Source organism: Nyctereutes procyonoides, unplaced genomic scaffold, assembly GCF_905146905.1.
Source record: "Nyctereutes procyonoides isolate TBG_1078 unplaced genomic scaffold, NYPRO_anot_genome, whole genome shotgun sequence".
Taxonomy (NCBI): Eukaryota; Metazoa; Chordata; class Mammalia; order Carnivora; family Canidae; genus Nyctereutes; species Nyctereutes procyonoides.
Window position 1 is genome coordinate 9,082,052 of NW_026575147.1, and position 21,355 is coordinate 9,103,406.

General features: G+C 50.2%; 1 protein-coding gene across 2 annotated transcripts in view; it reads right to left on the reverse strand.

Moving 5' to 3' along the window:
• TET3 (tet methylcytosine dioxygenase 3) overlaps window positions 1-21,355 on the reverse strand; it is a 104,648-nt gene that overhangs the window by 73,171 nt on the left and 10,122 nt on the right. Inside the window, exons 1-2 of one of the 2 annotated variants that reach the window (XM_055312264.1) lie at window positions 15,381-15,469; window positions 15,012-15,068 (exon numbers count right to left, since the gene is read on the reverse strand). In XM_055312264.1, the coding sequence (XP_055168239.1) occupies window positions 15,012-15,068; window positions 15,381-15,404 (81 nt within the window). In that variant the 5' untranslated portion in view covers window positions 15,405-15,469. Of the gene's footprint in view, window positions 1-15,011; window positions 15,069-15,380; window positions 15,470-21,355 lie in introns of those variants that run through there. The other variant, XM_055312263.1, reaches the window with a different exon arrangement.

Consider the following 21,355-nt stretch of genomic DNA (forward strand, 5'->3'; position numbering starts at 1 on the left):
AGGGTAAGTACAGAAAAAGGGAGTCTCAACAAGTTGAGAAATTGGGTGAACAGAGGGTCTTACGGGGTTGGCAGGGGACAGTGGTCTCTTTCCACCCACCCCCCACTATGTGCACATGCAGGCTCGACCAGTCAGTGGTCAGGGCTTCTGTTCTTGAAAGAGGGCAACAAGTGGGCAGGGGAGGCAGGGGTAGGAAAAGGCATCCTCCACCAGGTGAGCTGAAGTCCAGAGCAGCCCTGTGTCCCAGCCTCCCTGCCAGAATGTGCTCTGCTCCAGGAGAGGCATTTGGAACAGCTCCACAGGTTCATGGAGGTCCATCTATCAGTTTCCACTCAGCACCCTGAGAAGGCAGTTCATCCAGAGCTGGCAGAGATGCAGCATGGCTGCCACAAGGGGCTCACGGACTTGGCATGGTGCTTGCAGGGCTGACAGTGACCTCCTTCAGCCCTGGGGTTGCTCCCTTGCCCCAGGCGGGCAGTGGGAAAGGGAGTAAGGCTCGGATGGGGTAGGGACCAGAGCAAGATTTCCCCTCCCTCCTCAACCTCTTGGGTATCCCTCAGTTCCACTGTTTCCCAGGGGACTTAAGCTAGCAGAGGAGCCAGAGAAAGTGCTCCTGTCTGCTATGCCACCTGAATGTGGAAGGGGAGGAGCGTAGATCACCAGTTAACCCAGCACTGTTCACTGCTGCTGCTGCAAACACAACCAGAGTGACACCCTGAACCAGACGCTCAACAACTCTTATGGTGATCGCGAAGTGGCTCACAGCCCACCTTTAACTGGCATTTCTTTTTCACACACAGCCAAGTGATCCCTCCCCCCACCTTCTTTTTAGGGAGGCAGGAATCTGGCCCCTGCTTTACAACAGCAGAGATTCCCAAATCTCCCAGGGCAGGGGGATGTTCCGGGTTCATGGCTCTCAGTAGACACAGCCTTCCTAGGCAGACAGACAGCTCCAATCTCCATCCTAGCTCTCGGGGCAGCAGAGACCAGGGAGCTACAGTTATGGGGTGAGTGGAAGGGGAGCAGGACAGAGGGGCTTGCACTTGATCTCAGGGTTGTGAGTTCAGGCCTCAAGCTAGGCTCCATGCTAGGCCTGGAACCTACTTAAAAAATAAGTAAATAAAAATGCAAACACAACAGGAAGGATTAATGCCTTGACAGGCTCTAAGAAGACACTTGTGGGAGTCTTAGACTCTGGAGAACAGCAGGGCAAAGAACAAAGCTGCTACCTCAGGAAAGGAGACCAGGCACACAGAAGTGGAGCCAATTTCACCAGTGGTCTTTGTAAGCCATACTTGCAGCCTCATTGAAATCTTCATCCCCAAAGAGCAGTTGCAGGTAAGTTTGTGTTTTATGCGACCTTCAGGTATCTGGGAACTGAGAAGGCAACTCTCCCTACTAGTTAGTACTAATGAGAGTTAATGACAAGTGGGCTGTTAGTCCCAGGGTAATTACAAAGTGTGGGTTCACAGGGCCCCTCCCTAATGTCTGCCTGTGGGGAAAAAAACCCAGGACCTTCTTTTTGCTGTGGGGGATGAGGCAGGTGCCCCATCTCTGTTATCCAGCTTACAGTCTCCAGGCTTACAGCCAGGGCTGCTTTAGATTCTGCTCCTCAGACTGGCCTAGGTTGTCACATTTTTGAGGAGGTGAAGCTCATTGTCTCTCTCATCAATTTGATTCTATAGCATTTATTAAAAGGATTTACTGCAGGCCAGGCTTTGTGCCAGCTACTGGGAAATGAAATTGAGTAAGAGGAACAAGCACCTCACCACAAGATCATACCAGGCCCTAAAGTACTCCTATAGAAGTATAGACTTTGTGCATGAGGACCGAGGGGCCTCTGGGGGCCAGGCAGTGGGAGTGTGAGAAATCGCATCACAGAGCAGATGACAAAACCCAGAGTATTTCCAATATTCTTGCAGTAACAGATTAAAAAGAGTAACACAGGGGCACCTGGCTGGCTCAGAGGAGTACATGACTCTTGATCTTGGGGTTGTGAGTTCGAGCCCCACACTGGGTGTAAGGATTACTTGAGTAAATATAACTTTAAGAAAGTTTAAGAAAGGAGCAGCCAGGGTGGCTCAGTGGTTTAGTGCTGCTTTCAGCCCAAAGCCTGATCCTGGAGACCCGGGATCGAGTCCCACATTGGGCTTTCCTGCATGGAGCCTGCTTCTCCCTGTGCCTGTGTCTGTGCCTCTCTCTCTCTGTGTGTGTCTCTCATGAATAAATAATTTTGTTTAAAAAAGAAAGCAAATGTAAGAGAAAAAGATCCCATTCACTGCAGTAACAACAAGACCTATGACATCCTAGAAATGAACCTAATGAGGGGCAGCCCGGGTGGTTCAGCGGTTTAGCTCCACCTTCAGCCCAGAGCCTGATCCTGGAGACCCGGGATCGAGTCCCACATCCAGCTCCCTGCATGGAGCCTGCTTCTCCTTCTCCCTCTGCCTGTCTCTGTGCCCCCCCCCCACCCCGTGTCTCTCATGAATAAATAAAATCTTAAAAAAAAAAAAAGAAAGAACCTAATGAGAAATGTGTGAGAGCCAAAACTTTAAAACTCTGGTGGACACACAAAAAGACTAGAATAGATGGAAAAATATACTTCCTATTTCCTGGATAGGAAGACTCATTGTAAAGCTCTCCATTCTCCCCCAAATAATCTATAAATTCCATGTGATTCCAACTGAAAAATCAGGGATCCCTGGGTGGCGCAGCGGTTTGGCGCCTGTCTTTGGCCCGGGGCGCGATCCTGGAGACCCGGGATCGAATCCCACATCGGGCTCCCGGTGCATGGAGCCTGCTTCTCCCTCTGCCTGTGTCTCTGCCTCTCTCTCTCTCTCTGTGACTATCATAAGTAAATAAAAAAATAAATAAAGAAAAAAGAAAAAAGAAAAATAAAAAATTAAAAAAAAAAGAAAAATCATATTTTTCACAGAATTTGACAAGTTGTTTATAAGCTTATTTGGAAAAGGCAATACAAAAGAAAAGCCAAAAAATGAGGGGGGATGAGTTTTTTTTTAATCCAACTGTTATATAAAAATTGCTATAATTAAAACAATAAAATATTGACAAAGAACCAGATAAATAATTCAGTGGAACTGAAGAAAGGCTCTAGAATGCCCACAAATACGTGAGAATTTATAAAATGCTTAAGGTATAATTATAAACCACTCGGAATACTATAAATATTCAATAAATAGACTAGAGATATCTGGGAATAATTCAATCCCTATCAAATCATATACAAAATTATATCTTGAATAGCCAAAAAATATATGTACAAATATCTTAATGACCACAACATTTATAATTACAAAAAATTGGAACTGTACACATCCATCAATGGGAATCAATTTAATTACAATAAACACACAAAATGAAAGTCTCTACAGCCTTTAAAAGGCTAAGACAGATGTGCTGACATGGAAAGATACCCTCAACATATTAACAAGCAAATAAAAGAACACCAAAAATATAGTATGGTACAAACACATTACTGCAGGAAAAGTAGTAAGTTCATGTACTCACTTTAAAGTTTACAAAGATATGCATAGATTGATAATAGAGATTATACCAGGATAGAGAAGAAATGGTAATTTTCAGTTTCTAATTTATATCCTTTTATATTATTTGAGTTTGTCAAATGAGCATGTATTACTTTTATTTAAGGTCCAAAACTGTATTTCCCATTTGGGGAAAAAAAAAGAAATAATATTGCTAGTGGTTTCTAGGCTAAACTCAAAATCCACCCCTTCTCTGTCCCTGGGCTTTACTGCCCTCCATGGAGTCAAAGTAGAGGGTAAGAAAATCTATCCCCTGATGTGCTGCACCTCCTCCCTCCAGTGTGACCCCTGAGCCAAACCATTTCTCTGCTGGTTTCAACAAGTTCAGGCTCAGGTGCAGAAGGCTCCCCACCACACCAGACTCTGCTGGACCTGAAGAGGGGAGACTGTGCCTTTCCAGTTGGGATCATCATTGCCCTACACCCTGAGCTCTAGGGGGAATAAAGACATGGATTATCAGTCAAACACTGGAGACTATCCCCAAAAGATGCCCATACTGTTCCTCCTAATGTTATGTATCTCTCTCTCCTACCCTAATGTCCTGTCCATTCTAGAGCACTCTTCACAGCCTCAGGGCACCAACTGGGCCTTATCTTCCAGAAGTGCATGAAAGACGCACAGAGCAACACCTGAATTTACAGCCTAAGCCAGCTCGGCTAGCTCATGAGCTCTGGGTCAAAATTTTATCTTCCCCCCCACCCCCCGCCCCCTGCAACTTTACTCTCCTTAGCTTCTAGCTTCAATTCCTCTGCTGCTAATGCAAGAGACTTTTCTAAACACTACTGAAACTTCTATATGGGCCTAGGATATGCTCTAGTCCTAAGCAATAAATTCAAACTGATTTTGTTTAGTTTAAAAAAATTTTTTTCATAAATAAAATCTTTAAAAAAATAAATAAAATAAAATAAAAAATAAAATAAATTTTTCCCCCAACAGGTCTGGCTGTTAAGCTGGTAAGCTATTATGAAGGCCCAGCCCAGCGGTTTAGAGACAAAGCCCCTAAAAGTAATCAAGGGCATTCTCTAGCCCTGCCATTGTTCCACATCCAGTCATTTTCCCTGGTTGGGAGGAAAGGGAGCCACACTGCATCAGGACTTGGTATTCTCACATTGGGTATGCCATCAGCATCTCCCCAAGAGCACTAGCAGACACGAAATAGCAAAACCTGCAAAAGAGGCCTCAATAGAACTCAGAGAAAATGTCATATTTTTAAATGTGTTTGTGATTAAAAAAAAAAAAGTAGAAAAAGAAATAGAGTGTCTTACAGATCCAATGGAGAATCTAGAAAAAGCACATTCCAAATAAACCTAAGAACACAATAAATACTAAAGCAGAAATTCATGCTTTAGAAAACAGGAAGCTGGGATGCTGGACTGGCTCGGTCAGTAGAGCACATGACTCTTGATCTCAGGGTCGTGTGTTCAAGCCTCACGTTGGGCATGAAGCCTACTTAAAAAAAAAAAAAAAGGAACAGAAAGCACAACTGACAAATCTATGTGCTTTTAAATTACATTAAAAGAAGAAATTAATATATGAGGTTAGAAGTGAAAAAAAATCACAGCTACTTAGGAAACTAAAGAGCAACAATATATACATATGATGCTATTAAATTTGAAAACAGATCACTTTCACAAAAAACACAGAGTAAATGTTTTATAACAGTCACAGAAGATAAATTATAGGTCAATCTCTTTCACAAAAATAAATGCAAAACTCCCATACTGATAAATCAAACAGCATGCTAAAAAAACAAAAACCCCATTATCAAGTATAGAACATTTAAGGAATGTAAAGATAGTGCAGTATTAAAAAATGCATTAGCACAACTTTCAAATAACAGGCAAAGGAGAAATATTTCACCTTCAAACCACGTTAAATAGATGTGACAAAATGAAACATCCACTACTAATAAGGAAAAACTTCTTAATAAAATGGAACAAGAGGCAAGTTCCCGAACACGACATAAAGACCTCAAAGAATCAGCAATACCATGCTTACGGGTAAAACACTAGAGACATTCATATTAGAGTGAAAAGGGAGGGAAAAAAAAATCACTAAAGAGAACAATGGCTTCTGCTCACTAAATATTTGCCAAATGAATTTGACATGGAAGGACAGTCCTAGGAGAGAGGCAGTAGTTTACTGACAAGTGGATCAGGTCTGAAGTCAGCTCCACCCCTCAGGAAACATCGGCCCTTGGCCAGGCTACTGGCCTGAATCTCAGGTTTCTTATCTGAAAGGTGGGGCTACCACCACCTGTCTTGAAGTTGTCACAAGAAATATGAAAACTTTGCCCCAGTGCACCACACACATGATAAGTGCTCAATAACCAACACTACAGCTAGTTATAGGTAGGGTAAAGCAGGCTATAACGTGGCATGACTCTATTTTTATAAACAGAAAATGAGTAGTTAATTCTAGAACAACCTGACATTAGGGGCACAGACCCCGCCAGAGTTGAAAATCTGCATATAGCTTCTGACTCCCCAAAAAGTGAACGACTAATAGCCTACTGTTGACAGGAAGCCTTACAGGTAACAAACAGCTGATGAGCACATATTTTATATGTTATATGCATGATCTACTGTATTCTTATGAGAAATCTGATAAAATGTTATTAAGAAAATCATATGGAGGGACGCCTGGCTGGCTCAGTGGTTTAGTGCCTGCCTTCGGCCCAGGGGGTGATCCTGGAGACCCGGGATCGAGCCCCACATCAGGCTCCGTGCATGGAGCCTGCTTCTCCCTCTGCCTGTGTCTCTGCCTCTCTTCCTGTGTCTCTCATGAATAAATAAATAAAATCTTTTTAAAAAATTGAAAATTGACAGTATGGTATTGTCAGTGTGTTTTCTGTATGACTTTTTTTTAAAGATTTTATTTATTCATGAGAGACACAGAGAGGAAGAGAGGCAGAGACACAGGCAGAGGGAGAAGCAGGCTCCATGCACGGAGCCTGATGTGGGGCTCGATCCCGGGTCTCCAGGATCACACCCTGGGCCGAAGGCAGGCACTAAACCACTGAGCCACCCGGGCTGCCCAATTTTCAATTTTTATTGGAAAAAAATGCATGTATCGGTGGACCCACACAGTTCAAACCCATGTTGTTCAAGGGTCACCTGTGTGCACAGAGTCGAGGATGGAGGAACACGGGTGAATGGTGGTTAACTGGGTTGTGAAATTATGGGAAAATCCTTCCCCTTCTATTTCTACTTTCTAATTTTGCCAAAGAACATGTGTTATCTGTAAAATACAAAAAGAGACTAGAAAGCTAAAAAATGGTAACAGAGTTCTGGATTTAGCCAAGATTGAGGGCTGGCAAGCCTAAAGGCTGAGGGAGTGATGGAACTACAGGTAGCCAGCTGCAGTTCCACAGGGGAGGGGCTTGCGGGCTTCCGCCACCCTGGGTCCTAGCAGTGAAAAATCCTCGGTTATCACTCACGCAAGTGCAGAGCGGTGCACCTGGCAGAGGACAAGCTGAAGCCCTCCAGGCCTGAAGCCAGGGCACAATACTGCACTATGCATATCCTGACCTGACTTTGTGCAAATGACACAGAAATCCTGGATGATGGGAATAGGGTGAGAGGACTAATTTCTCCAGCCAGGTGATTGTTATGCAGGTGTGTTTACTTTGTGAAAACTCACCAAACTGCATACAGCATGTACCCTTTTGTGTGTATGCTATACTTCAATTTTTTTAAAAAACTAATAATTAAAAACTGAGAGGAGAATATGCAGTTTCTGTCATCTGACAGTTTTCCTCTTAAATTCTGGTTTTAATAAATATGAACTCATGGATCAGTTTCATGGAACAGAATATTCATTCAATCCAGTATTTTGCCTGACATGTCTCGTTGCCTTAATTTTTCCAGACTCTTTGTTGATTACTACTAAAATTATCAATGGGAAAAAAATTGGGGGGCACTATGGGAGACACAGGAAAGACAAACCGGATGAGGGCATTGGCTTTCAAACCCTGAGCACACATCAGAATCACCTGAGGAGTCCTGAAAAATGCTGGCACACAGGCTCTACTCCAGACTAATTACATCAGCCTCTCAGGGGCTGGGGCCCAGGCACTGATATTTCCTTTTTTTTCAAAGCTCCCCAGATGATTCTAGCATGCAGTGGGATGGAGAACCAGTAAACTAGCTGAACCGGAGGGACTGGCCACCAGGCACTCTCTTAGCAAGCTCAAGCATGGTCCCTGCTTGTCCTGGTGGAGGCTCTGGGGGTAGGAGCGAGTATTTAGGGGTGAAGTGCCCTGGCACCCTCCCAGGTCCTCCTCCACACCCCACACCCCCAGACCTCATGCAGAAACCAGTGGGGAGCCATGCCCCCACACGAAGGAGGCAGCCTCTGGAAGGGTGGGAGAGGAGCTTCCTAAGGGTTGGACACAGAACCCTGGGCTCTGGCTCCCAGCCAAGTGTTGAGAGTACTCTGGATCACTTGCCAGTACAGCCCCAAGACATGTACCACTCCAACCACACAACCCCAGAACTAAGCCCTAACTACTACCCAGGATCCAAATGACACCACTGGGAATCCACAGCTGGAAAACAGGAAACTGAGGAAAAAATAACAGTGAGAAGAAAGGCTATTGGGCAGAGGTCAGTGTATAGCTCGACCATCACATAGGACCTGGCTCAGAGACAAGTGGCAGGGTCAGTGAGGAAGGGAAGCCACACAGACACCTGCCCAGAGTGTCCAACACTCATCTTTGGGACCCCCATACCACTCTCATCTTGCATTCACTCTACCTAAATGTGTGAGTGAGGAACCCACAGATCTGACCCCTGCAGATGGCTATCTTGGCCTAGCAGCCCCACAACATCTTATAAGCTCCTAGATAACTGACACAAAGGAGTCCTGGGCCTATACCCTACAAAGCAGCTCCCTGAAAGGCCCTCTCTGCTCAGTCTAGACCTTGGGGCAGAGCACAAAGCACAGAAGTCAGAGTGGGGATGAGCTGAGGCCGTGAATAATGTTCCAGGATGGAGAACACAGCAAGAGAAGTCAAAGGGATGTGTTGCACCAGGAAAAACACAATGGACATCTCTGGGGCACTGCCTCCTCCACTGCACTGAAAAATCCATCTCTGTGTGCCCCCCACCATCACTGAGCTTAGGGTGAAGGGCAACAATGATCCCACTCAGGAAGGCAGCCTCCCTTCTCTGAGTCCAGCAGAGCCTGGTGGTCAGAGGGTGCTCCCTGCACTCAGCCTGAACTTGTTCAAGCCAGTAGAAAAATGATTTGGCACAGGGGACCTGGACCTTGGCCCACACTCAAGAAGAAGGTGGAGCAGAGTCTGTCCTGGGATGCAGATGGGACTCTCAGCCCAGAACCCTTCTAGGGTCCCTGCCTCTGCCATAGATACTCGTCTCCCTAGTTCTTCCACCTTCTGCAGAGCAGCCAGCAGGAATCAGGGATGGAAACTTCCTAAGGTACAGGATGGTGGACGGGCAGAGAGAGCTCCTTCTGTACACTCCATGTAGCAGGGCCCAAAACCAAAGTCCACAGCTAAAAAGAGCAGACTCTGGGGGAGGAGAACACTGAGGGGGCAGGGGGATGTGGGTGCATAATGCTGAAGAGGCAAAGCAGGAAAACTCAGTCAATAGGGCAGGGAGTTTAGGAGCTCAGTGTCAGGGACAAGTTGCAAACCCTTTCAAATGTCTTTGTTTCCTTCCCAAGGCCCATGAGGTTAGGATTACATGTGAAAAATGCTTGGAGGCGGGGTTGAGAAATCCAATTACTTAAGCACCCAGGGCACCAGAGTTCCAGGCTTCAGAGGTAACCAGGATTTGCTCAGACCCTAATCTTGCCATCCTTGGGATGTTTGCTTCGTAAGGAATATTTCTGCGGCAGGACAGTGTTACCTATACCTGAGCCCCTGCCCACTCTCCTCTAGGATGAGGCAGCCAGGATAGTAGGAACTTGGTTTTTTTTTTTTGTTTTGTTTTGTCATCTAGTCTTTAGCAACCTAAATGAAAAGATCAGAGAGCCTCAACAGAAAAAAAAAAAAAAAAACAAAACAAAACAATAAGCTTTGCAGAGTGTGTAGGGTGGAAGGTGGGATCAAGAAGGAAGGCAATGTACAAACTCTAGCCATCAAAAATATTGAGATGCCTATCCTTACAGAAATCAGCACAGAGTTCATGATCAGCCCTCAGACAAAAAGAGCTACACCTCTGGATAACTGAGAGCTGCCAAATGGAAAAAGCTCAAGTCAAGGTGCCCTGCCTGAGGCAATGGAGCTTTGGTGTCTTGCAGGGCCCAAGTCTGCTCTGGCATCTGCAGGAGACCTGGCTTCTCCTTAACTGTTCTCTTCCTCTCAGGCATGTGGTACACACATACACACACACACTCTCTCTTTCTCTCTCTCTCTCTCACACACACACACACACACACCACACACACGCCCACACGCACTGACACTCCCGCCCCTTCAGGGTCCTCCACAGGTTCTGACACCTCTCCATCAGAATCTGAGACTCACAGAGAAGAAAGAAGAAAGGGCAAAGAGGAGGCATCCTTATCTACTACAGAAGGGTATCTTTCAAGGTACTCAGAAAGAATCTCTGGGATAGTAAGGTCCCTATTCTTCCAAGTGTCCAGATGGACAGTACAGAAAAGAGGGGAAGTCCAGAAAGGGGCAGAGGAAGGGGGTCAAAACAGAGACTGTCTGCTCTCCCAGAAGCAAAGTTCAGAAGTAATGCAGCTCAGGATATGGCCCATAAACTGTTTATCACCAGTCCACAACTTCTAAAGCCATCGCAGCTATTTGCACCTGCCACGACAAGCAAGAGCATGTTCGCTGGCCAGGCCCCAATCAGTGGCTCAAAGACCAATCTGCAAGGTGCTGAACTCCCAAGGTGAGCCATGCCTGGCGCAAGCTGCAAACTCTTGTACAAAGTAGGACTAGGTTTCTATCTGCAACATTTTGGGAGTCAAGAGAAAAAAAAGAAAACTTGCACTTAGCCACATTTAGTTTGAGAAAAACTAGCTTTGGGGAACCCCTTCATTTTAAAAAGAAAACTGAAGTCCAGGAACATGAAATATCCCCATGCCTAATGCATAGGAACAGAGTGGGGAACAGAGAGAAGAAACCAGACAACTGTACTTCCCTGCTTCCTCTTTTCAGCCCATGTCTCCACAGGAACCCTGAGGCAGGAAGCAGCAGGACCCACACATTCCCACTGAGCAGAAGGCCAATTCAGGATTCCAGGAGGAACACCCAGGCACAGTATCTCCAGCCTGCTCTACCTGCATCTCAAACGCAACACATCTAGAACCAACACCAACACTCTCCTTTCAAAACTAAGCTTTCTTCCCAACTATTTCATTCCTGACCGCCGTACCCTAATCTGTAAGCAAGAGATTCCAGAAACACTGACTTACTAAAAACAAGTCTGGCATATGGATTCTTCCTGCAAAGTCCCTTGAGGTCCACTGAGCCAGTGATGAAAGCAAACAGAAAGAGCTAGGATATAGGCACAGCTGGGGGCGAAGGGTCTGGTCAGCCATGTGCAAGTTCACAGCCCCAAACACAAAATTCAAAAGGCTTCGTTGCACAAAAAACACAACTTGTCACTCGAGTTATGATTTTGGATAATTTAGGCAATGTCTCTTGCTTCCAGTGGTAGTGTGAAGAGCAAATAATGACTTCTTTTCTTTTTCAGGATCTAGCACTGTACCTGGAACTCGGTAAATGCTCGTAAATATTGAAAGACAAAGGGACAGAAGAGGAGTAGGATCACAGTCCTGGATAATATGATAATCAAGAGATTTTCGCCATCTGAGCCATCCCCTAGCCCCTATTTGTCCCAAAGCTTTGGAAACTAACCCCCAAGGAAGCCACCTCAGAAGCTGCACACATGCTGGAAACAGGGGGAGTGCTCAGCTGACTCCCAGATGTGCCAGTGTGAGAGGAAATGAGGCCAAGAGCCCAAGAGGTCAGGGTGGGAAAGAGAGCTGGGAGACCCAGAAGCAGAGCCAAATCAAAGCCCCTCCCATGCTCCCTGCCCCCACCCCCAGCAAGCCAAACCCTTTGCTTACAGCCTCAGGGTATGGGAGGGGACTCCGCAGGACCACAAAGACCATTTCTAGTAGCTGGGGGGAGCCCAGAGTCCAGGCCCCTCCTCAGCAAACCCAGCGAGAGGACCACTGGAGTCCTCACTCTGATCCCTGAGGGGCAGTGGCCCCTGCACTGTGGCAGGCTTTGGGAAGACTCTCCCTTCAGCTCACTCACACATCTACCTTACACTGTCCTCTCCCCTCCCAGGACATTCTAAAAGTGGAAGGGGTCACTAAGGAGGTGGGGCCGGGTTCTGGGACTCTAACTGCAGTCTTTATCACTTGGGGGTGGGGGTGGCTTGGTTCCCTTCCTGCTCTAGCCCGGACACACTCACCTGAGTCCTATCTCCCCAAGCTCACTGCTGCTTGTAAACTTACCTCAGAGAAAAGGAGTTTCTGCTAGACCCTCACAAAGGGCTGGAGAGAAGGAAGAGCAGGCAAGCAAGAAGTAGTAGGAGTCACCCACAGTGTGTGGATCATAGATCCTCGACAAAGGGGCATTTCTGCAGTGGTCCAAAGGAGAGACAGAAGGCAGAGATCCCGGGCACAGTCCCAAAATAGTTTCCAGACATCCTCAGCCAGTCAAGGATTCCCATGAGGCAGAGCGTGGGAGCAGCGTGGGAGCCCGAAAGCAGGGGTGGCCTGGAGCTCTCGGCACTGGGCACTCACTCCTGTCCAGGCTGCCAAGGAGGAGGCGGTGGCAACAGTGTGTGCTATGGCATGTTCCTTGGGATATCATGGGTAGACACATATCACACTAGCCAGTAAAATGACAAATTGCGTTTATCAAGCTCGACTCTGTGCCTGTGCTAGGCATTACGCAAACCCTACATCATGGATATTCCTGAAACTCTGGCAGGCCTCAGCACACAGCAGATGAGCGTGTTCCCACTGCCTGCTGCATACCGCTCACCCATGAGGTTTTACCCATCTTGCACCCATCCTGTGGGAACACAGACTGTGACATGTGACATCCCCTTGTCCCACGTCCCAGAGTCTTGGCCTGGTCTCAGAAGGAGCTCACGCACTAGACACATCTTCCTACACCATGACCTGCTGAGGGAAGAAGAGGATCTGGTAAAACTGCCTCATCAGGGTATGTGGGACACCACACCCGATCGGCCACCTAAGAAAACTCCATGTGAGGGAAAGGTGGCACCAGGAATGGGGGAGAGGGGGAGATGTCAGATCTAAGTGCTTGTTGGCAATGTCAAGCCAGGCCAAGGGGAGGCTAGGATTCTCAGACAGACAACAATAACAATAAGCACAGACACAATCTCAGAACTTCAAAAACGCAGCCAGCTCAGGCCCTACTCTGAGAAGGAGGAGGGAGGAAGACATGGTTGAAAGGCTTCCTCTGCTTTTTGCAGTAGCCTCTGCCGCATGCTCACAACACCAAAGGTTGAGGTATTAGGCTGAGAGCTTCCAGCAGGACTGCAGGGCCAGCAGAATGCAGGCAGGGAGAAATGGAGAACACACTTGGAAAGAACTGAAGAGAAGCCATCACTAGGCAGGAGGGGGTTGCTTCGGGGAGTAAACAAACCTGCCAGCAGTCCTTCCTCCAGCAGAGAGGGAAGCTCTGGCTGACAAGGCCGGAGACACAGAGGAGGGGGAGGGAACTGCCTCCTCCCTGAGCCCATCTGTCCTCATCCCCTTGTCCTGTGTTCCCCAGGGTGGGGGGCAGAACAGGTGCACTGCATGATCTCCATGCCCACAGCCCTCAGCGCACAGTGATTACAGCTCCCTCAGTCAGCAGTGGGAGGCCAGGGAAGGAAGTGGAGGTGGAACGGGGGTTCTGCTCTGGAGAAGTGAGCGAGTGAGCTCACAGCTCTCTCCTCCCCACCCATAGCACCGCCAGTATCAACCACCCTCTGCTTGCCTCAGGGTCCGCCCACTACTCCCAGCCTCACCGAGGCATGCCCGGCTCCCCAGGGGAGCTAATGCCACCTGGCTCTTCTTCTTCCCCCAGAGTAGGCTTCAGAAACAAAATTCATGCCCTCTTCCGAGCATTTCCTAGCCTCAAGTTCCTTGGGAGGAGGCCAGGGAACCACCCTGGCTCCTGATCCATCCAGCAGCCACCTCACCCAGGAGCCCCCATCCAACGTGGAGAAGCAGAGCCCCTCCCTGCCAGTGTCCCCACCCAGGCAGTGAGGTGGCAGGCTGCCACTTCCAGCACCTCCACAGAGCTTCCCACAGCTTTCCCAGGAAGCAGGGGGGAGGATTTCCAGGGACCAAAGTCTAAGAGCGTCTGGGGACTTGAGCAGCTTGCCCACCTGCTACCCAAGCAACCTGATTCCCACAGCTCTCCACAGGCTCCACGAGCCAAAGGGGAAAGTAGGGCTGAGGCAGGGGAAGGGACAGGCCCCCTCCCTGCATACCCCTGCCCAAGAATCCCCACACTCCTTCCCCAGCTTCTCTGCTCTTGACTCGAGCGGCAGCCACATGAAGCTGCCTCCTGCTCAGTTTTCTCCACCCTGGGCCAGCAGAGGATACTGCTGAGTAATCCCAAACACTCGGCGGGTCCCCAGCCCTGAAAAGAGGGGCAAAGCCCAAGGAATCCTACTGATCTTGGTCTTTGCCAACCTGAGAGGAACATCTGTATTCCCTAGTAATGGCTGATACCCCACCAGATTCTGGCCTGCACTGCCCCAAATACCCTAGTCCCGGCCCTCAAGACGATCACAGTGCCTCCTTCTCTGCTTCCCACGCACCTGGTAACATTCTCTTTCCAGTCCCCCAGACACCAAGCTACACAGAGTAACAACAGCCGCCCGCCGGATTCCCAGTCATGATGTTGCATCAGCCCCCACCCTACCCAAAATATCCTCACCCCCACCACCTCCTCTCCTCTCCAGCCATCTCCATGGTGACAGCATGACTAATGACACCCTATCAGCTTCAGACTCAGGAGCACCATCTCCCCCCCCCCCCACCGCGCCCCGGGATTTCTGCAGGTTGGATGCAAACCAACAGTACCAGGGACATTCTCGAGAGATTTCCAGAGGCAAGGGTGGGGAGTGGGTTGCATGTCACACACACAGAGAGACACACACACACACACACACACACACACAACAACAACAAAAAAACAAAACAGTTCAACAAACCCAATCCCAACTGCACCCAAACCATCCAGCTGAGAAAGCAAAAAGAATCCAAACAAAACCCACACAGGCCTGAGAATTCATTGGTCGCCCACACCCCCACCACCCCTCCCCCTCAGCTGCTGCTACACACGCAGCGGGAGATTAAGGGATCACCAGAGGAGACCCTTTATTTTTATCCAATCCAGTCAAACACTTCACCCCCCCACACACACACACACACGCGCACGCGCGCGCGCGCGCGCACACACACACACACACACACACAAGGTACCTTGACAGCAGCCCCTTGTCCCCACGACCCGGCTCCTTCACCAGCCTTTATTTCCACCTGCAAAAGAAGCCAGAGAGGCGGATGAGCCAGGCAGACGCCGGGAAAGCAGCAAAGTCCTTCTGCTGCACGCCCCCAGCACCCCCGCAGGGGAAGGGGGAGCGTGGGGGGGAGAGGGCCGCGGGAAGAAAGGATAGCAGGGACCATCTTCCTGCCTCCAGCTGCCGCCCAGGCTGCTGGTGGCTGGGCTCATTCACCTTCCTGGGTTTTTGTTTTCAGTTCTCCCTTTCCCACCCCCCGAGACCCAGGAGGGCACTGCCCCTCCTCCTGCGTCCGGGCTGGCCCGGTCCCTCCCCGCCCTGCCCGCTCTACCTCGGCCGGCCTCCCGTGGTGCATCGGCCGGCGGGCCTCCCATTATCCCCGCCGGAGCACACGGAGGGAGGCACTGCAGAGGAGGCGGCGGCCAGCTGCCGGCTGGGCTCCCCTCCCCGCCGCCGGCGAGGCTGGTGTGGAGGGGGCGGCGCGCTCGCCAGCCAATCCCCGCGGCCCGCCGGGCGGGGGCAGGGCCGCCGGGGGCTGGACCTGCCCGGCCGGGAGGCGGGGGCGCCGCCGAGGGTGCCGCGGAGCCGCGCTGGCTGCCGCCCAGGTCTGCCGCCGCTCCCCGGCAGGCCGGGGATCCCGGGCACCCCGCTTCCTCCCGAGGAGGGGCCTCTGAAGGTAATACCCAGGGCGTCCTCTGCGTCTCCAGGGTCAAGGATGACAGACGGCGCCCGGGGTGGAGCTGGGGTGCACTGGCGGGATTCCCCCTCCGGCCCCTCTCCAGGACACCAGCAAGCTGCCTCATCCTCGCAGCAGCTAGGACGGTGCTCCGGTAAGAGCAGGAGCAGTGCCGGCGCCGGCCCCGGCCCCGGCAATCTTCCAAGAAGAAGAAACAGAAAAAAGTCTTGGCGGTATGAACCTTTACCCCATTTTCGTACTTAAGGAAACAAGGCAAGAAGCAAAGGAACTTACCCAAGGTGACAACAGCTAGAACACAGCAGGGCTGGGAGTCTAAGCCGGATCCATCTGGCTCTAAAGACCAGACTCTTACCCATAACACAGTCCTGGCTCCTCCCTCCCTCTAGCGCCCACCTCAGAAAACAGACTGCTTGAAGCCCACACTGCCCGTGGCTCAAAGCCTCACCAAGTCAGCCTTGCCCTCCCCTTACACACAAACACCCACACCTCACCCTAGATCACTCATCCCTCATGCTTGCACATACCCCACTCCATCCAGACAGCCTCCACCACCACCACCACCACCACTGGGATGTTTCCTCCTCTCTCAGAAAGGCCATTGAACGTGGCCCATCAAGTCTCAGGGGTCTCTCAGATCCCAGGGCTTCCCATCCCTGGGAAAGGCTGAGGAGGGGCAGTGACCCAGACCCTAAGAGGTCTGGCCTCCACTCCCCAGACTCTGAGCCTTTGAACACTACAACACCCAGGAGACTAAAAGGGCAAGGGAAGAAAGAACAGAATGGGGAGAGGAAGGTCCTTCAAACCACTCCTGGATTTCACTGCCTGGGCATCCCTGGGTACACCCTGCTCCACGCTGTCCCCTCCCTGGAGCTGAACACCCTAGAGTTTCCATCTCCTGGGAAGGGGATAGCCCACAGACTCTGGTGCTCACATGTCTGGTTCAGTTCCTGGCTCCATCAGCAGCTCACTGCAGCACCTTGGCCGAGTTACTTTACCTCTCTTAGCCTCACTTTGCTCTCTTGTCGAATGAAAGTACAAATACCAGCTAACTCCTGGACAGATTCTACAGAGGATTCTACAGAGAAACGGAGCACGGAGACTACCATATGACCAAGCAGAGCCCGCTCCCATCTTAATTCCTGGGGGAGCTCGCTGTGTGCTACTCCTCATCTCACAGATAGAACAGCTGAGGCTACAGAGGAAAAGGTGACTGGTCAGACTTATCAGGATGCGTGAGAGCCTCTGTTTCAGGGACACACTCTGCTACCTGTCCCACCACAGATGCCGAATTGCTGCTTCCTCCATGAGGTCCCAAGGTGGATACTCAGAACAGGATGAGCTGCCTTAGGAGAGACGGCAAAGTGGGCCTCGGTGAGAAGACTCCAAGAAGCGCTAGGGCGCACACCTGCCTCCCCTCTGGGGATAGAGGGCAGCCCTTCTGGCTCCTCTCCAGGGTAGGTAGCGAGGTGAGGTGAAGCGAGGCGTGATGCAGTGTCCTGAGCCATGGCTCAAGATGGGAAACGGTTTCTGTACCACATAGCTCTTACCTGGGCCAGGCCAAGTGAAGCCCCTTCTTTACTATGGTCCCTGGAACCCCCGGCCCACCCAGTCACCCCACGTGCAGTCTGCTGCTGGGGAAGAGTGACTAACATGCTTGGACAGTAACAATTCATACTGTTGCTGCTGCGGCTGCCACAGTTTATCAGAGCCCCTGCTATGTCCCAGGCCCGGTGCCAATTACGCCATAGGAGCCTCTGACTGGGATTTTGACTTCCTCCACACACAGCCTTGGCTCTAATGGGGAAGCGGACTTCGAGAGGTTAAGTCACTTGCCCACCAACACACAGCTAGTGAGCAGGGAGCTAGAATTCCAATCTAGGCCTTTCTCATTCCGGTTCTCTAACCCTTCTCTCCCTCTGCCAACCCCAGGGAAATGCAAAAAGGGACAGGGTCATCTGAACCTAACCACTTCCCTTCAAGCTATGGGTCTGAGAATAGTAACGTTTTTCATGCCTCAGAGACTTCATGAGGCTGCTTCTGGACTCAGTTCCGCTGCCTCTGCCCCTCCCCCGCCTGGTGCTAGGCTTCCTCAGATGGTGCCCTCCCTGACTGTCCCCTCCCTGTGCAGCTCTCCCAGCTCCTCTAGCCCCCACAAGCATCCCCCACTCCTCCGGGGCCTCACAGCACAGCTCAGAGCCTCTCCTAGAGCACCAGTCACAATCAAGCACAGTTATTTATTTACACGGCGGTCTTCCCCAGGTGGGCAGAGGCCCTGTCTTCCCCACTTTACTAGGCTCTGCACAGAGCTGGAATGTGCTGAGTTTCTAGGCAAGGAGGGTGGCGAGGCAGGGGATTGGGTGCTGAAATGTGGAGGCCATTCTCCTGGTGACCTTCTCTTTGAGGTCCCTAAGGATCGGAGGGACACCTGCTCTTTGGGGAGGGCAGGACCTGCTTAAACCAGACTACAGCTGAACTTCAGCCCTGTTCAGACAGCACATGTCTTCCTCCCTAGCCTGCAGGAGACTGTTTGACCCCCCCCCCTTCCCTCCACCAACTTCAGTGCTAACTCAGTCCTACCGCACCCACGGATCCTAGCTCACTCCCCCAGCAGTCTCTGGCTACACTAGAAGAGCCTATGGTCTCCCAAGGCAGTCCACCTGCCCCCCCATCTCTGTCCCACACTGGCCTCCTGTCCTTTCCTGAGGCAACTGGAATGCCAGGGCTCCAAGGAGTCACAAAGGCCATGCTCCCAGCAGAGACACTCTCCACAGCCCACAACCAACCTTCTCCCATCTCTACTGGTCTCTCTTTCTACATTTTGGCCTTCTCAGTGACTGACCCAGAGGTACTTGGGACCCCTAGGGGCTAAGGGTACTTCTCCACTGGGAATAGGGACATAGCCATCCCCATTGAGAAGAGGCAAATGGATTTACTCACTCTCAGAACACACGAATTACCCCCAACATTGAGAACCTCTGTAACACAGATACCCACAGGCCAGAAACCACGCAAAGACTAGTGAATGGGGACACATCCAGACGAAGATTCAGGAGCTCGTGCAAGAACATCAACCAAACATCAACTCCAACTGTATACAGGACCCCATACTTGGAGCATTACAGAGCAGATCTTGCTTAATCCTCAAAACAAACCAGTGAAATAGAATTATTCACACCCATTCTACAGACAGAAAAATTAGTTTACAGGGAGACTAAGCACCTTGCCTAAGGTCACACAACAAGAAAATGACTGAGCAGGGCTCTTGCCATCCCTCACTTATAGTGAAACAGTCGGGGCTGCTTTGTATAGTTCTGATTTTTTTTTTTTAAAGACAGTTACACCCATTTCTTTCTTCTTTCTTTCTTTTCTTTTCTTTCTTTTTTTAATTTATTTATTCATGAGAGACACAGAGAAAGAGAGGTAGAGACATAGGCAGAGAGAGAAGTAGGCTCCATTCAGGGAGCCTGATGTGGGACTCAATCCCGGGACTCCAGGATCATGCCCTGGGCCAAAGGCAGATGCTCAACTGGTGAGGCACCCAGGTTTCCCTAGTTCTATGATTTTCCTATCAACCTACCTCTTCTAGAGTTGGCAGAGGATAGACAAACTTCTCTTCTCTGGCACAGCTGTGTCCTGAATGAGGTCACTCCCCACAAAGCTTTAAAGTTCAGTTCAAGACCCACTTCCTCCAGGAAGCCTTTAAGGGTTACCCCAATCCTCAGCCAGCTGACAGTACTTCTAAGGTTTCTCATTTGACACTTGGTGCTATTTGGCTAGGTGTCCTGCCCCCCACACACACACCAGAATGGCTGGAGTTGTGCCTTCCCAAAGCCCCTGAGGGGTTTTGCCCAACATTCCAAATACTGAATGAAACTGAAGTCAACTATGGGGGAAGTCATACCCTTCTTTCCTCCCTCTCCATCACACAAAGCATTGTGCCAGGGCAGCCCTGGTGGCGCAGCAGCTTAGCGCCGCCTGCAGCCTGAGGTGTGATCCTGGAGATCCAGGATCGAGTTCCATGTCGAGCTCCCTGCATGGAGCCTGCTTCTCCCTCTGCCTGTGTCTCTGCCTCTCTTTCTCTCTGTGTCTCTCATAAATAAATAAATAAATAAATATTTTAAAAAAAAAAGCATTGTGCCAAAGAAACCCAATACCCCCTCCACCTTCAGAGCCTATGTTTGAAGTCCCCGGTGTCCACGCATCAATTTCCACCCAAGTAATTGCAGCGCATCACATACATCATCCCCTATATTTGAAACTCTTTGCGGTTGTCATGGCAACTGCCTTTGCCTTCATTCACTGATCAGGCCTCACAATTAGCTTTGGCAGCAGAAGTCTGTGTCAACAGCAGTCACAAGGAGAAGGAGGAGGAAGTGGAGGAAGTGAAGGAAGTGGAGGAAGAGGAGAAAGAGGAGGAAGAGGAGGAAAAAGGTGCTTCTCCTGGAGATGCAGCAGAGACAGACTGAATGAACCAATACACCCAGCAATGTCCGAGAGAATGCAGTCAGAGCCAGCCAACAACTCCACCCATGTGCTTCCACACTGACAAACAGAAGGCACCTGCCCACCCCACCCCCACCAGACAGCAGTTGTAGCTCTGCTCATACTCTGCATGCCCTCCTAGAAGCTGGTGAGAAAGTCTTCTAGTCTATGAACTCCATCAGCGTTTCCTCACTCCAAATTCAACAGCCTGGGTCACCAAATGTTCCAGGATCCAAGCAAACAACAGGAGACCTGAAGAGCTCATTGAGAGGTAGGACAGGAATGGTGAGTGGTTTAAAAAGCTGGGGAAAGCACCCGTGGAAGACTTCCAAGAGAAATGAACACAAAGTGTCTTACCTACCACCTGCAGGATCTGGGAATACCCTCAGGTAGCCCCTGCCACCAGCTGTGAGCATTCAGGAAGCATCTCCACACACCTCAGGCTCAGGGACGATGCCCCCTTCCTCCTGGAAGCCCCCTCATCCTTCACATATGGCCACATTAAAACTCTCAGAACATGTGCCCTTCCTTCCCCACTGGGCCCAAAGGTGAGTAAGGCTGGTCTCTGCCCTCAAGGCGTCCCTCCCTTACAGCCCTGACAGACTGTACTGTAATTATTTGTTTCCATGCTTGTCTCCCTCCCCAGACTGTGAGCTCATTAAGGACGGCATAAGCACTGCCTCCTCTTCACCCACCGAGGCTCAGAGCCCAGTGCGCCTTGCGCACAGCCAGTCCCAGGCGAGACTTGCTGAGTGAGGCTGGGAAGGCAACTCACAAATCTACAAATCAGAGCAGATGACGTCCTGCTCTGGGAAACTAAAGCCAATGCCAGGGAGAAGAACGGCCCTCCCTGTGCACAGGGGACGTTGCAGGTCCTGGGACCAAGGAAACATACCAGGAAAGTGCCTCTCCTCCTTGTCCGAGCACCAGGTCTTCCCAATGCCCCACACCTTGCTGTAGCAGGAATGCATACCCTTAAAGAACAGAGCAGTCAATAAAGAGAAAAAGATGAGGCAAGAGAGAGTCACTCCATGTCCTTCCCACACGGGTGGCTCAGAAGTGGAACAGATTCTAGTCTGGTACCTTGGTATTTGCTTTTGATCCAGCCTCTCCACATCCCTTCCTGA